This window comes from Ostrea edulis, chromosome 5 (assembly GCF_947568905.1).
Source record: "Ostrea edulis chromosome 5, xbOstEdul1.1, whole genome shotgun sequence".
In the NCBI taxonomy this organism is placed as follows: Eukaryota; Metazoa; Mollusca; class Bivalvia; order Ostreida; family Ostreidae; genus Ostrea; species Ostrea edulis.
Genome location: NC_079168.1, coordinates 51,919,183 through 51,936,394, shown reverse-complemented (window position 1 = coordinate 51,936,394; position 17,212 = coordinate 51,919,183). Strand labels below are relative to the sequence as shown.

At 35.4% G+C, this 17,212-nt stretch overlaps 2 protein-coding genes across 3 annotated transcripts in view; one reads left to right on the top strand and one right to left on the bottom strand.

Annotated features, from left to right (window-relative positions):
- LOC125652566 (methyl-CpG-binding domain protein 2-like) lies at positions 1 to 12,142 on the top strand. Of its 2 annotated transcripts, none has more exons than XM_048881883.2 (6): positions 1 to 151; positions 3,733 to 3,887; positions 5,606 to 5,745; positions 8,512 to 8,602; positions 10,144 to 10,298; positions 11,841 to 12,142. In XM_048881883.2, the coding sequence occupies exons 1-6, from the start codon at positions 42 to 44 to the stop codon at positions 11,934 to 11,936; spliced, it is 747 nt and encodes a 248-aa protein (XP_048737840.1). In that variant the 5' UTR covers positions 1 to 41; the 3' UTR covers positions 11,937 to 12,142. The 2 variants fall into 2 exon arrangements, with proteins under 2 accessions (XP_048737840.1, XP_048737841.1); XM_048881884.2 differs by having other exon boundaries at positions 4 to 151; positions 3,733 to 3,851.
- A 2,601-nt stretch (positions 12,143 to 14,743) lies between these two features.
- Positions 14,744 to 17,212, bottom strand: part of LOC125650662 (protein disulfide-isomerase A3) — a 10,283-nt gene continuing 7,814 nt past the window's right edge. The window contains exons 9-13 of the mRNA XM_048879123.2: positions 16,669 to 16,771; positions 16,430 to 16,558; positions 16,220 to 16,299; positions 15,638 to 15,695; positions 14,744 to 15,436 (exon numbers count right to left, since the gene is read on the bottom strand). Coding sequence (XP_048735080.2) covers positions 15,326 to 15,436; positions 15,638 to 15,695; positions 16,220 to 16,299; positions 16,430 to 16,558; positions 16,669 to 16,771 — 481 coding nt within the window. The 3' untranslated portion in view covers positions 14,744 to 15,325. The remainder of the gene's footprint in view (positions 15,437 to 15,637; positions 15,696 to 16,219; positions 16,300 to 16,429; positions 16,559 to 16,668; positions 16,772 to 17,212) is intronic.

Genomic DNA, 17,212 nt, shown 5'->3' with positions numbered 1-17,212 from the left:
TAAGTACGACCTATCTAAAGTATTCGGGGGGGATACAAAAGATGGAAAAACGCAGACTGGACTGTGTTGGGCTACCCCCAGGCTGGAAACGCGAAGAAGTCGTCCGAAAATCGGGATTATCTGCAGGAAAGACTGATGTATATTATATAAGGTATCAGAAAAGCAATTCAAACTTTCACTGGAATAAATCAATAGAGAGTTTTTGTGTGTTACAGTGAGAGAATTATTTCGAGATTTTTATGAGTTTTTTAACCTTTGTCCCGATCCTATCCAGTATGGCCGATGGGGCACAACTAATATTTGTACTTATCATCATGATCACTTCACACCGGGAAAATTTGGAGTGAGAACATCCAACAACAAATTCCCATTTAAAAATAATAATAATAATAGAAATTGCAAGGGGAGTAACTTTCTGTTTAGAAAATGAGTGGAAACTATGAATCCAAGACGATAAGTTTTGTTTTATAAGTTCGTGGTTAAGATTAAATATTCTTTTTGAAGTTCTAATTTATCGATGTGTAAACTCTAGACATTTTACTTTCAAACTGAATAAATGTGCAAACGTTTGTGAGTAAAATGCAACACTTACACAACGATAAATTCTTCAAAGAAGAATGTGTTTGATTCTTATAATTCCAATTCTTCTTCTTCCTGTGTGGTACTTATCACTTAGTAGGGAAACCTTGAGAACAGGATTATAAGTTCAGTTTGCATTTTAAGTTGGATTGGTGCACCATGACCTACTTTAGGGGTAAAAGTAGGTCAAACAGTTTTCCAGTTTTTTTTTTTTTGGCTATGAATACAGGTATTGTCCTGAAATTTTGTCACAACCTCCCTTTTGGAGAAATATGTAATCTGTTCTCATTTCAACTTGATTTGGTGCACTTTGACCTACTTTAGAGCTAAAAGTAGGTTGAAGAGTTTGGTGGACTTTTTCTCATCATGGATACAGACAATTGCACCAACATGTTGTCACAACCTCCCTCTCAAAGAAATACATAATCAGTTCACGTGTCAGATAGATTGGTGCATCATGACCTACTTTAAGGCTTTTCTATTTGGAATGTGTATGGTATCGATTCAGAGTGCATAATGTGGTTGTAGGTCCAATGAGTGTATGCTGTACCATTTGCGGTACTCTTGTTGGATTTATGGATGTGTATATTCTTGTTCAGCTTTATTTTTGTCCAATCAAAACAATACGCCGATTTAGAAATACGTCTGATTTATTTCCCTTTGGAAAACTTTCGTACATAGTGAGGTGTGAAACAATTTGTTTATATGCGTGAATGGGACAAATAGTCATCATTGCATAAGTGAATGTGCTCAGTAAGTTTCTCATATGCAGTTTTATCACCCGAATTTGACTGATACACAAACTAAGTAGTATTCATGGAATTATTATATCACATAATTTCTTTGGTTATATGTATCATATCCAGGATATTACTTGCAAATATGACATTTTTTTTTATGCTTCAGTAAAATAGTTCATTCGATAGTATTTTAGGCCATCATTAAAAAATTTTTTGTTTTATGTACTCCGACCCACATTTTTCAAATCGGGTAGGTAGGTCGAAATTTTTTATTTTTTTTTTAAAATCAGATTTACAAATTTTCTTATGTTTTCATTAAACACATAACGCTGCCAGACAGAATAGAGTTTAGAACATTCATTTTGTACACATTGTATATGATACACGTAAATCTTCAGATGTCTCCTGAAATTTACTCAGGACGTTTTGTATTCGTCACGGATGCTCAAGGACCTCTACAGTTGTTAATAAATAAATTAACACCCCTTTTTATTACCACCGGTTGATTCTGACATTCATAATAGCAATCACTTGAACACTTTAATGTGATCCATGAATATCCAAGTGAATTGCATGATGACAGCAATTTACAATAAGTTTTAATATTACCCAATATAATTTTAATGCCGACTTCCCCGCATCGTTCAAATTGTTGTGTTCCATTCGTGGGTCTCAGGTTAAGAGCAAAGTAAAAGTGCCGTTCACCTATCAAATTGTCATAACATTTAAATAATCCCATATCAAAATAATATGCGTGCCTTTTCAGAAATATAGAGCATCAACTTAAACGCAGACTCGTGGTCCGCCATAATTTTGGTGCGCTATCCCACGTGATTTTTTATTTAAATAACATGCATGGCTTTCAAACTTTTGTACATAAATATGATCAGGCCACGACGGGGGAGTTCGTAGCTCCTTGTTCTATCTTGTTGGTAGATAATGTGGTAATTTGGAGCTGTGAAGCGTTATATTTGATCGTTCACATAGAAAAGTGTTTGAAAAGTTCCCGGATTAACAAATGGTCATTATCAAAGTGAAAGTAGAACCGAAAGACGCCCTAAGGACATTTTGATAACAAGAATTCTTTAAAACAACTAGTTTTCAGTTCTATTTTCCAGGGAGCAAATAAAAAAAATTTGAAATTTCCAAGTGCGGAAAAAATGATCGGGTCGGGGCAAATTTTACGGGTCGGTCGGAGTACATCAAACAAATCAATTTTTATTTTAAGCCTTATATTTCCTACATTAACATATTTAAAGAGAAGCCACTTTTAATACATCGTCTTCTTCTTTGACTATAGGTCCACTCTGTTCCAATTAGGCATTCAAAGTTCCACTAAATGCACCTCCTACACAGAAAAGCTCTTATCTTGAAACTGGCGTATTGTAATAAATAACATTGGAATTATTGTTATTTCAATCAAAAGAGGAAAAGCGTATACAAAATACTAAACAGATTGCATCCTGCTGATTTTGGACATAGTTTTGTATTTCCAATACTTTGTCTTTTGACAGCGAATAGTAAAGCACAATTATAAACCTGTATCAACAGTTAATCAAAGTTGTATCCCTTGCCTGCCATCTTGTGTTGAATTTTTACCAAATTTGCATTTGTAGTGTTTCAGTCTGCATTCTTTGTCATTTTTGTTGAATTGTCCCCAAATTGGGGCAACCCATAGACTAATACAGAAGCTTCAAATATACTCATGAATTTCAGCAGTAAGCTCAAATAGCTGGTAGTATAAAGATGGGAAAAGGTGGTTTTTCATGGCAAGATGACAACCAAGGGACATAACTGGTTAACTGTTGAATCATTTATTTAGTACAGTTTGTCTTTTGTAAGACATCAATATGATTTGCACATGATAAACAAAATTCCTTGTAGTTTCATTGAATTTTCTTTTTTCAGGATTTTACAGAATTCTTTGCAAAAAGCACAAATAAACTTTAAAAATTCTGTATCTGATGGTACAAGCTTGATACATAAACTTACATGTATATACAAATATATTCAAGAATTTCGAAAAATTTGATTTTTTAATGAAATACATTGTAAAATTGCAAGGTATTGTATGCATTTGTCGAACAAGCTCTTAAAAAATGTTTCCTGTCAAAAAATGATAGGAGACGATAATATACTTTGTGATGTACAAAATAGTATGTCAAATTGGTGGTATGAAAATTAGAAACATTTCAGAGATTTCACTTGTTATGTGTATGAAGGGCTGAATTAGGCTCATATGGTACTTTTTACATGTATATTGGATTTAAATTTTTGACCCATTGTCACCCTGAAGTAACTTTAAGTAAACCCTTTGATTTAAAGTTGGACTTGTAAGAATTTTAGAGAGTTAGACTTATGTCAAGTTTTTCACATAAAATTGTTTATTAATTTGTAAATTAATTCTTTACAGCCCAGATGGTAAAAAGATAAGAAGCAAACCACAGTTGGCTAGACAGCTAGGTGAACAGTTTGATCTCAGTGCTTTTGATTTCCGCAGTGGTCGAATTAACCACAGTCAACTGAGAAAAAGTAAGCGCCCACAAGGACCTTATGACTTCACCAGAGGTTTGTCTGTATCTCTGAACTTCAAGGTTTCTGGCTGCATAATTAAATATTTTAGCTCACCAGAGCCAAAGGTTCAGGTGAGCTTTCTGGTCAAAGTCTCTCTGTCATCTACAGGTATTTGATTAAGGGAGATAATGTTTAAGGGAGATAATGTAGACAATGTGGGTTCATGTAAAGGTACTAGTGTAAAAGAAGTAGCAAAGTTTACATGAAATTTAAGCTTCCTTGCATAGTTTAGATTCAATTGTAGTTTGTCAAATTAATTTGTTAGCATTTTCATCATGTCGAGATTTTGTTTTGATGTTCCAGTAATGACTCCAGGGACCAAGATGAGCCCCCAATAAGAGGTCCTGAAAATTTGCATTCTACCTTTGATAAGATTGATTTGATATATGGCATCCATGGGCTTTTCAAAGTTACAATTCACATTTGTGTCTGAAGAGATTTGAACCATTACTTTGTTTTCAATGAGATCAAGGTTGTATGCTTTACCAATGTGATACTGGTATATGGCATTTGAAGATGAAGTTCATATGATAAAGCCAGTAGAAAAGTTTAAGAACAATTAATGTGTGGATGAATTACTGCATATTGTTAAGTGATGATGTACTTCATGAAGAAACAAAAGGTGGCACCTTTTTAATCTGGAGTTTTAAGTGATTTCAAATTATATTTCCTTAGGCCTGGGTTTAGTTAAAGAAAAAGCAGAAAGGGAGTTTTACAGAAGAGTATAAAAGAAAGAGTATTTTGTAACAGGAAAGCAGAAAATGCAATGGACCAGACCGGGATTCAAACCCAGGACCCTGAATCTCCAGTCAGGTGCTCTACCAACTGAGCTATCTGACCACTGACAGTCAAACAGTCTGACCGCCACATTCCTCCCTCCTTACATGTCTTTACACTTGAACCCATGAACCCAGGATGTTTATCCCCTGGCAGGCATTTTTACCTGTCAGATCCAGGTCATGGAACTAAATGTAACAGGAAGGGAGAAAATGCAACAAACCAAATCGGGATTAAAACCCAGGCCCCTGAATCTCCAGTTAGGTGCTCTACCATCTCTTACTGACCTATCTCACCACTGATGATCAAACCCATCTGGCCGCCACATTTTAAGTCTTCTCAACAAGAGTATCAAGGCAAAAAATGTGCAAGTATCTTGATGTAATTTAGATCATCCGATTTGTTCAAATCATGCTGGGATGAGTGAAAACATTTTAAGTTTTTGTAGATTGGTGAAATTGAATTGCTTACATCAAAATGGTTTCATTTTATATACTTTTCTAATGAGAACAAGGACTTACAAAAGCATTGTGGCCCATGGGCCTCTCGTGTGTGTGTGTGCTATACTGACCTTCTACGCAGTGTGGCTTGACTCACACAATGCTGTACTAATCAATCGCTAGATCATAAACTTATATTTACTATGATTAAGTATAAATGCTTGTAGTTTAGTCTACTAGGCATCAATTCTGATTGGAAAAAAAAGAAACTTATCCAGATAACTCGTGCTTGTTATATAAAACATTGTAATACATACTTATCTATCTCTCAATTGAAATTAAAGAGTCTCACTTATTAAAACAGTAAAGGAATGAATAGTTGAAGGAATTATGATTAGATTAAATGAATGAAATTTCTTTATGTATAATGTAATTAATAATGTTGTGTGTTATGAATCACTAACTATATTTAATGAGTTGGTCTACTGTTTTCAGGAATGAGGCATGATAGTAGTTTAGTGTTGCCTATACGACAGACTGCCTCCATCTTTAAACAGCCAGTCACTGTAATCCACAGGCAGGAGAGCAAAACAAAATCAGAGTTAAAACATGGACCACAGGATCCCCCCAAACAGGTCAGAGGTCACAGTGGATCTCTCAAGAGTAGAAATGCTCATTTACTGTTTCAATGGTGTTACATTTGCAAAGGTCCCTTCATCTTATTTAACAATGATGTCACTTAAGTCCCTGTTAACAATCTGACTTGAATTCCCATACCCACAGATTGCATTACTTGAATTCCCATACCCACAGATTGCATTACTTGAATTCCCATACCCACAGATTGCATTACTTGAATTCCCATACCCACAGATTGCATTATCACTGTCCCATGAGTCACTGTATTATTGACAGAGTAAGAAGTGAGTATTTACCTATTGATGACTGTTTAGGTGGGTACTATGCTCTCATGGTGTTGCTTTTGGAAAGCAGTAGTGCCTAAGCGACAGTGAGGACACTATTTAGCTTTCTATAGCAACACCCTGAGAGCATATACCCACCTAAACAGTCATTAAAGGGTTTAGTGTATTACAGGATAAATCCAGGCACTTTCATTTCTATGTAATACAACTTTTACCCATAATTTTTTCTCTTTCTGCAATTAATGTAAAAATTATTTTCATGGCCAATTATGTAATTTTTTGTGTCATTCACCAAATATTTAATGATATACAAAATAGATATATTTTGGTATCTTAATTTATTTCCAACATCTATAATTACGTGTAATAACATAACTGTAACAATGTGTTTTAATCAACCATTACAACAAGAACTTGCTATTACATGAACATGATGAATATTAGTAGTGTATTTGTTGTAAATATTAACAACAGAGTTACCAGAATTGGAAGTTTCAGCATACATGCCAACTTTTGAAAATCCCCATGGGGGATTTTGCGCGCGACAACATTTTTTCAACGCTCAAAATTCACGACATTTTACCATGAAAATAAATATTTGTCTTTTCAAATAAAATATCAATCTAATCATTATACATGTATCATACATCAAGTGTGTTTGACCATCAACTTTAACAAAAACTACATAAAAAAAAAACTTTGAAAGATATAGATAAGTATTTTATTAAAATCATCTATTCAGCAAAAAATCCTCTCCAACAAGTCACATACATATCAAATAATACTTAAAGTTGCATCCTTTTACACCATATACACATTGGCTGGTCTATATATCAACATTTAAATTAAAGCACATGCATTTAGGTACAACTACAAAGGCGATCTTGCTTGTCTGTAAACATGGGCTTGCAGAGTCTGGTGGAACAATCTGCATTGCAACCAGAAAAGGAGTGATCTGCCCTGCTATGAAGTTTGCGAACAAAACCTTTGCACCCATGACATCTGAAATAATTACCAGGAAAACACACATCAAAATATACGTTTTTACTTGTAAAATACTAATATAAAAATAAAAATTCAGTACAGACTTGTGCAAATTACGCATCACAAAGTCTATTGAATACTACACTATATAGACTATGTAATACATCGCTATAGACAGATAGATTCGGGTAGCCTATATTATCATAGTTGGAAAAACATATATTTTACGTTCTTTAATATTGCATATTTTGGATGCTGTCAGCGAGAGGCAAAAATCGGGAATGTCCGATTGTTTCGTGGTGACACTATTATCATTGCCATTCACGTTTGTGTAAAGGATATGTCAATTTGAAATCCGTCTTCCCGATTAATTACTATCAAAACATGCTTCGCACTGTCCATTACATGTAAGCACCCCGACACAGGCAGACCAAGTAAATTACATCACTCCGATACCATGCGACACAGGTAAACAGCAATGGCTGACTATTGTCCCGATTTCTGATTGGCCAGTTCAGAAATGACGCGGGATTTCAAATTCCGGTTGGAAATGGGGGTTTGTTGTCGTAAAATGGGAGATATTTTTAGAAAATCGGGATTTCGTGGTATTTTTGCAATCCCGATTGGGATATAGGGATTTGCCTTTTCAACTGCTTCAAATTGGGAAAATCCCGCACAAATCGGGAAAGTTGGCATGTATGAGTTTGGTGTACATGTGCTATTTAACTTGGTACAATTAATATTGACATTATTCATATAAGAAGTATTAAAGTGTATTTTGAAGATAACAAACATTGATCAATCTCATAATTCGAAAAGGAACGCAGCTCGGTTAAGGCTATCCAAGAATATATAAATGCACTTCTGTGCACTTCACACCATATGACGTCACAATGAAAAACTACATCACAACGTACAGATTCTTATAGTTGTATCGCGGGAAAAGTTCATAGTCCTGGCACTCATCATAATAGTGACCGGGCACTATCACTTATAGAATACATGACGTTATCCAATGAAATTCCAAGGATTTATCATGTGATGCACTAAAACGTTGTGTGCAATATTGATTATTGAATGAAATGTAGAGGGAACAACACTGGATGCAATGGAGCAGAGGCATTTGTTATCAAGATAATGCAGTCTGTGGTGGAGTGGATCATGACGCACACGATTGAGGAAATTCGAAGTGCAGACTTAAATACAACATTTATTTCTTTTTGTGTTATTTCAGTCCTAGTTTTAATATTTACTGAGCATAAGTAAGGCATTTGTTTGCAAATTTAGCCCAATATTCTCAGATTCAATTTTGATGATTCTGTAAACTGAACTCAAGAGTTTAAAAACACATCATTCTTTGATCACCCTACATCTTATTTAACATTACAGTCACACAGTGGGTCTTTAAGGATTGTGAAGGCAACAAAGACTGAATTGATTGATTTACTGTAAACAAGAGTAAGATAGTATTAAAGAGTGTTTGTTATGTTTCAGTTGTTTTGGGAAAAACGTCTACAAGGAATACAAGCCTGTGATAATCAAGAGGAAGTCATCAAAGCTCTGGATCTGCCCAGAAATGTACAAGGTAAGATAGGTGGAAAATAAAAGGATTTGGAGAGGATGTGCAAGGATTGAGTGGATGGGAATCGAAAGAAATAGTGGAGAAGGGAATTGGAAAGTGTGGACAGAGTTGAGTTAACTGAGTAAACAGGTTGGGAACACTTCCCCTATAGCGAGATATTCTCGCTAAAACGCGATTATCCCTCTTTAGCGAGAAATAAACATTACCATAAACAGGTGTTTTGGCGTCTTTATTGAAAATAATGGCAAATCCCGTGCAAAGCTGAATAAGTGCGACACACACTCAACATGATGCGAATTGTTTCTATGAAATTGACAACATAGTAATGAAATTGCACACCAAAGTTGCTGCGTAAGAGGGAAGCAGTCTGAAATCCAATACACATTGTGAGTGTTTTTGTTTTGATTCATATATTTGCAGAAGTATCAGACATTTTAGCACTTTTTCTTCTGTTCACGTGAATCACGAAAAGATGTACTCCGCGGGTGTTTTTCTCTGTTGTACGCGATATATTTATTCTCGCTAGAGAGGGATAATCGCGTTTTAGCGAGAATATCTCGCTATAGGGGAAGTGTTCCCAACCTGGTAAAGTGGAGATTCAAATGATGAGCAAAGATGGAATGGGAAGTGGATATGGTGGGGGGGGGGGGGGGGGGGGGAATTTGAGTGGATAAAGGGAATGGAAATGGAGAGAATGAACATGCATTGAATTTAGAGTGAAGGGGAAGTAGGAAGGGTGGGCAGTGATAGTGGATACAGTCAAGGAGAGTAAGTAGGGAGGGTGGCAAAGGTAAAGTAGACAAAGGGAAAGGATGGATATATGACAATGAGTACAGCTGGGGTTTGACCCAAGCTTTAGTAGATTAGAGAGGAGTGGAAATGAAGAAAAGGAGAGGTTTGAGTGATGAAATAGTGACAAGGTTTGCATTGATATGAATTGAGGACAAAGTTATTGCAGCAGAGAGGAGAAAAAAGAAAAGGATGCAGTTTGAAAGTGAAATATTGTCCAACCCCACCAAATTAATTTTTCTGATTCTGAATACCTAGTACCTGGGTAGTTAATACAAAGGACATTTTTCAGTGCAGATATTGCTTCAGTTGATGTGCCTTTCAATGACAACTATGGTTTTTGATAGGCTGGGGTTTTTTTTACTTGCTGAACTTAATTTCTCCACCAGAACTGTTGTCTGAATAATCACCAGACTTTACACAGTTGTTTGTTTTTCAGCGATCATGAGACAACATTTTATAATTTTCAGAACAATCTTAATTTCTAGATGGCTTCTGATTAGCACAGCTAATTTTGACATCTTCTTCAAAATGGCTTATCCTACATGTCTTCAAAAAAGTTTAATTTTTGGAGCAATCAGAATTTCAAGAGATGCATAAATGTGGTGTATCCACCATGTTGTATTACACATACTTCCATTAGGATAGCTCTTGTTAATGTAGTTTCATACTCATTTGAAATCAAACTGGCTTCAAGACATATGAATAGTTACATGAATTTTATTGTGAGGCACTTTCTTCTTTTTGTATTTCAGGAGTAGGTCCCGAGCTAACAACAGAAAACATTTTGCAAAGTATATCAGCGGCTCTCCATATCAGTAACAGCCCTGTCGTTGGTCAAGGTAACAACCGGGCAACAGTGGCCAAAAACCCAGGTGTCAACATTGATGTGTACCAACCACACATACAGGTGAGGACTCTCATAAAATCAGACCGGTTAAATGTTGTGTTTAATTGAAATGCATCAAATATAAAGTAATATCGGTTTCATAGCTCATTTGAGCTGAAAGTTTAAGTCCACTTTTCTGATCGCATTTTGTCCGTTGTTTGTCTGTCCGTCTGTCTGTAAATTTTTTACATTTTCAACTTCTTATCCAAAACCTCTGCACCAATTTTAACCAAACTTGGCAAAAAGCCTACTTGGGTTTAGGGCTTTCAAGGTTTTTTTCAAATGAAGGACCATGCCCCTTTCAAAGGGGAGATAATCACAAAAATATGGTGGGGTCATTTAAAAATCTTCTTCTCAAGAACCACTAGGTCAGAGGAAATGAAATTTACCTGAAAGCTTCCTGACATAGTGCAGATTCAATTTTGTTAAAACCATGATCCCCGGGGGTAGGTTGGAGCCACAATAGGGATTAAAGTTTTACATGAGAATATATAGGTAAAATTTTCTTCTCAAGATATCCTGTGGGGATATGGGTTAGAATAGGTCCTCAGTACCCCCTTGCTTGTCGTAAGAGGCAACTAAATGGGACGGTCCTTCGGATGAGACCGCAAAAACCGAGGTCCCGTGTCTCAGTAGGTGTGGCACGATAAAGATCCCTCCCTGCTCAATGGCCATAAGTGCACATAGGCCTAAATTTTGCAGCCCATCACCGGCAATGGTGACATTTCCATATGAGTGAAATATTCTCAAGAGGGACGTTAAACAATATTCAATCAGTGAAGAACCACTGGGCCATGAAAGTTTATATTTACATGAAAGCTTCCTGATATTGCAGATTCAAGTTTGTTAAAATCATGGCCCCCAGGGCTAGGGTGGGCCCACAATAGGGGATAAAAATTTACATACAAATATATTGAGAAATTTTTTTAATATCTTCTCACAAACCATTGGGCTAAAGAAGTTTGCATTTACATGAAAGTTTCCTGACATAATGCAGATTCAAGTTTGTAAAAATCATGGCACCTGGTTGAGGCAAGTTTTACATGTGAACATAAAGGAAAAATCTTTAAATATGGGCTAAGGTGACTCAGGTGAGCGATATGGTCCATTGGCCTCTTGTGACAAGTTACTATATTCTACCCCTGTATACGTGAAATTTAACAATGGCAAAATGATTGCAAATCTTTACAGAATTTGCTTGTCCAATTATAGCTTTGTATTGACATGCAGGGTAAAGTAGAAATATATGGAGTTTCTGAAAAATGTAATTTGTGCAAGGTGTAGCAATGTCCAGTACATGTATTTCTATACTATCCTTCTGTAGTGTTTCTTCAGAGATGGTCCAAGACTAACATGTAAAGCAGTTTTTTGTGCTTTTAAGAACAAATTTCATTTTAAAAATTCATGTCGGTCATCTATCATAGACTCCATATAACATCAAGTACAGGTCATGCTAGGCAGATAACAATATTCCTCTTGTCCAATGAAAATGAATGATTTTGAAATGAGGTGAGGGGATAAAAGTTGATGTGATTAGTACATGTAAAATCTTTCCCATTGCAGCAAGTGATTGTATCTGAAGATGATATCCGTCGACAAGAATTGAAAGTGGTTGAAGCAAGAAAGAAGTTACAGGATGCCATTAAGGGACTCATGTAGTGATCATTTATACACCCGTTTTATTAAAACCCAGTAAATCTGAAATATGCGTGCTGTCATTGATGCTTGTCATTATCCCGAACATTGTATGCGTGATCACATCTGTAATAGTTTTCATCATTGCAGAGTTTCGTTGCTGCTGTGCATGCGAGAAAGATTTCAACAATCATTTGTCTTATTTATTGAATAAAAGGAACTGACCTGATCTTTAACTTGTGATGAATTATTGTTTAAAGGGACATGGGCACGATTTGAGCTGAAATTTTTTTAATCTTATTTTTCCATTTTTAATGTTTAGAATGCTTAACTAAGGTATTTCTAATGGTCAGCAAAAATTTGAATGTTAGTTATCGAGTTACATTGGAGATTCAGAACTCACAATTCTTTGTTATGTAAACGAGGCTTGTGCCATGTTTTTGTTTACATAGGTTAAATATACTTGTTAAAATTTTTTGTTTTTTGCAGATTTTTTCAATTTACAAGTTAATTCTGAAGACAATTAAATAGTTTCTAGTGTTTAACACATCTCATTGTTTTAAACATGCTGTTTTCTATTACTGGGGTAAGTAATCTATATGTAAACAAAAACATAACAAAGAATTGCGAGTGCTGTAAAACACTTGTAACTCAAAAACTGATGTTAATTTCTGGTGTTTGATAGCCATCCTGAATGAAATACAATTCCATCAATACACAAGGTCCAATCTAATTAAAATCAGATCCTAAAATACGCTCACAATCGCAAAGTATATGGTGGAGATCTAAGAAGTCTGATTTTAATTAGATGACACAAGGTCCTGTGATATATGCAGGTGGTATAAAGTGCATCAATGAATGGCATTTTAGACTTTGAACTGGTCTTAACAAATTTACAGATATTTAATGGCATCCATGCCTTATGTAAAGCTTTAAGTAATAAAGAACTTGTGTACTCCACAGTCCAAAACATGCCAGTACAGGCAGCTAAACGTCATTGACACAATTTCTATATAAAGTGTGCACATGACCTTTGAAGGAGGGCTTTTCACCCAAATACAAACCACAGAGCCATCTAATTCTAGAATTTGGTCATGTGTCCTGCTAAGGACAGCAATGCATACTCTTTCAAAATTGATCCTCAGTCTTGCAGTAAGCTAAATAAGACTTGGAAAGGATTTTGACCATGGTCATAAATTCAAAAAGGAGCTTGTTATGACCTTCCTTTGTGTCTTTTCACAAAGATCCATCCATTGACAAGGTTAGATCTTAGGCCGGATAGCTAGTGTGTAAAATGTTCCCTTTGCTTGACAGACATCAAACGTGGTACACTGGTACATCCTAAGGAGTAGATGACCCCTATTGACTTTGAGGTTACATGGTCAAGGTCAAACTGGACATAGGAATATACTGACCACTCAATGTCTAGAGAACCCTTTGCTTGAAATACATCAAACTTGGTACACTTGTACATCTTCAGAAGATGACCCCTATAGATTTTGAGATCAAAGGTTAAGGGTCAAACGGGACATTCAAATATACTGTCCGTTCATTATCTCGATAACCCTTTGCTTGACAGACATCAAACTTGGTACATCTTCAGAAGATGATCCCTATTGATTTTGAGGCCAAATGGTCAAAGTGGACATTGGAATATACCGTCTGTTCAACATCTTGAGAACCCTTTGCTTGACACACATCAAACTTAGTACACTGGTACATCTTCAGGAGAAGATGACCCCTACATGGTCAAACTGGACATAGTAATATACTGTCCACTCAACATCTTGGATAACCCTTTGCTTGACAGACATCAAACTTAGTACACTGGTACATCTTCTGGAGATGGCCCCTATTGATTTTGAGGTTACAGGTTTAACTGGACATAGTAATATATTGTCTCCTACATTTTAAGAATTATTTGCTTGATTGACACCAAACTTGGTACACTGGTACAGCATAAGGAATAGATGACCCCTATTGATTTTTAAGTCACATGGCCAATCCACTCGACATAGGAAGATATTGTCTTGAATTGATGATGTGCGTGTATAATCCTTTTCAATTTTGTACCATGGGGGGCACGTTTTACAAACATCTCTCATTTTCTCCTGCCCGAATTCCGTGCCCAACCTCTCGACTCCATGATTATGTCACTAGCCAAAAGATAGGTACATATAGATCACGAATCAAAATCCAAAATGTATATTTTTTTAAAACCTTAAATCCATGCATGATCTGAATTGAGAATTTTACTCATGTTGAACCATCTAAATCGTATCAAGGATTTTTCTTTAAAGTGGCTGCTAATTTCAAAATGGGTTACACACATTCTCAACACCAGTGTGCACCCTGGTATTGATTTAGCCAAATCTCAAGTTTTTGTAATTTTAATTGCTGAATCTTATGGGGATCCGGGTTAGAATAGGTCCTCAGTACCCCCTTGCTTGTCATAAGAGGCGACTAAATGAGACGGTTCTTCGGATGAGACCGCAAAAACCGAGTTCCCGTCACAGCAGGTGTAGCACAATAAAGATACCTCCCTGCTCCATGGCCATAAGCGCCAAGCATAGACCTAAATTTTACAGCCCTTCACTGGCAGTGGTGACGTCTCCATATGAATGAAATATTCTCGAGGGACGTAAAATATTCAATCAATGCAATTTGTGTTCAGCCATCTTAACCCATCTCTAAGGATTTATCTTGAAAGCTGCAGCCAACTTCAAAACATAGGTTAAACCACCCATGTGCACACTAGAATTGATCTAGCCAAATCTAAGTTCTGTCATTTTTAATTTTGCTATTTTAAATGTGGAGGAAAAACAAACAAATAAAAAAATGAATTTATTTCCTTAATTGTTTCCCACATTTTGAAAAAAAAAAAATTCTAAAAATAAGGAACATAATTAAAATTTCTTTGGTTAGACACAAAACCAAAAGTTGCCTTGCAGTACATTTACTTTTGGAGCACTTCTTTTTACTGGGAAACTAGGCACCACTTGAAGTACATGCATAATTTGTGTAGTATAAACACATAAATTCATACTTAAAAGTTAATGTAACAATCACTCATTAGTCATCATCATAATTTGTCCTTGTAGCAAAATAAATACAAATCAACAAATACCGTCACACAAACATCAACATGGTCTTCACAAACTTAATTTTGATTCTATATAAAGCTTTGTGACTCGCATAACAAAATATATATAATAGAGAAAATTTCAGGAATTTTTAACTACCAAACAGCAGAAATAATTTAACCTGTGTCTAACAAAACCCCAAATGTCTAACATGCCTCTGTGATATATGATAATGAACTATTATAACACCGCATCAGATATGCCCATTTTCTCAACACATTTGCTCATTATAGTCATGCACTCAACATACAACTCTAGCTCGCCTTTCATTTATAATTCGGTCTTCTTCTTCTTCTTTTTGCCATCACGCTTGTATCCTTCCAGTTCCTCAGTAGATTCTTTGGCTAGATATTTGAGGAAGTCATCCACTTCTCTTCCACCCTGTAAGAGAAGGAGAATGTTATATCAAATAAAAAGATGGGCCTACATTGTAACTTAACTTTAAAATCCCAATAACATTCAAAAGTAAAACATGTTCCAAATTTACGGTTTAAATGGACATGATATAGTTTTATACAGCAAAGGGACATGAATTGCAGAAAAACGTTGAAATACATGTACCTACATTCAAACAATACTTACAGAATATTTTTTAGGACTATTTTTGGATCCCTTTGGTGCAAAATAAATTGTTGGAAACCTATTGAATAACAACATAATATTTGTACAAATTATTTTACACTTTTTGTTAATTGTACCTGTAAAAACGTTTGTTGGAATATAACAAATACCAAGCTTCAATCAAGAAACAACACACTAATATTCAATCAAACTTAACTCTCTTCAACTATAAAAAAAAAAAAAAAAAAGGGTGTTTGCGCAACACTGTGCCCAAAGACGATCACATTTGAGACAATTTTGATTCCTTGATCTTAATGGATAAACCTGATCTTTATTAGTGACGTGGCTTTGACCTTGACCTTTCGATTTCAAAGCATGAAATCTCTATCTTGTATAGCTCTAAAAAGTTGGGGAAATACAGATAAAAAAAAAAAACCATGCTCATGATCTTCAGTAGTGGGATCATAGAAACTCTAGAATCTGTTTATTCTTGTTCTTCTCCAAAGTGAAGTACCATCTGATTTTAATGAAGCAAATATCTACTTTAACAATACCGACTTCTACATATTGGTCTGGTTTATAATGTTACAGCCATCCACTTACCCTGAGACTTCATATGGTTTCGCTACATCATTAGCAGTAGCATCCATTTTAGCTATGGTTACACCACTCTCATCAGCAAGCTGAAAAATAAAACAACTGTTCCATTATTTTCAAATATTCACATTAAATACAAAGTAAACTAAATTTTAAAACGGCTGTAAATCAAAGTTTTCTATTATTCAAATTTTCATTCTAAAAAGATTTCCCCACCTTTTCTCCTAGTTCTGTAAATTTAGGTTCTAATTGTTTACAATGTCCACACCAAGGAGCATAAAATTCAATGAGAACATCCCGATCAGGGTCATTCACTATCTCATCAAAGTTCTTGGCTACAACAACCTGCAATAATTTGTAAATAGTTAAACCAAATCACAACCACAATTGCCATACTAATTTATCAGCTGATTCCCATAATACATATACTTGTCTACAAAATTTGCTTTGCTTACTTTTACAGGACCATCATTATCTTCTGGCACTGTTTCAGATTTCAGGTAGGGTTCAACCTTATCATCCAAAAAGTCACGAACAAACTTTTCCAGGTTGTCCATTCTATGAATGATAATAGAATACTCACTGATAATATACAACTAATTTAATCCGGATGATGAGCAATCTGAAATGTTGTGTGAACCATATACAGCACGAAACTTTGAATTCCAATATCAACTAGTTCTAATTGTAACGGGGACCGTTACATATGTTCCCCAAACCTCCCCCAAATAAAATGTGATGTCCTTGTGAATCTATAGCAAAAAATCATTTTATTTTAGCCTTTAATTACGTGTAGTACGTTTAATATGGTCATTTCAGTACCAAGAAATGAAAGAAAGCGTTGCACGTGCATACACGCGCACGCGTGTATGATTTCGAATTTCTGTTGATGTCGTTCAACAGGCATTTGTATCATATACCCACAGTATGAATTTCATAACGTTTCCACCAAATATAAGGAAGTTATAGCGATTTTAAAATCGTCCAAACAGAATTCAG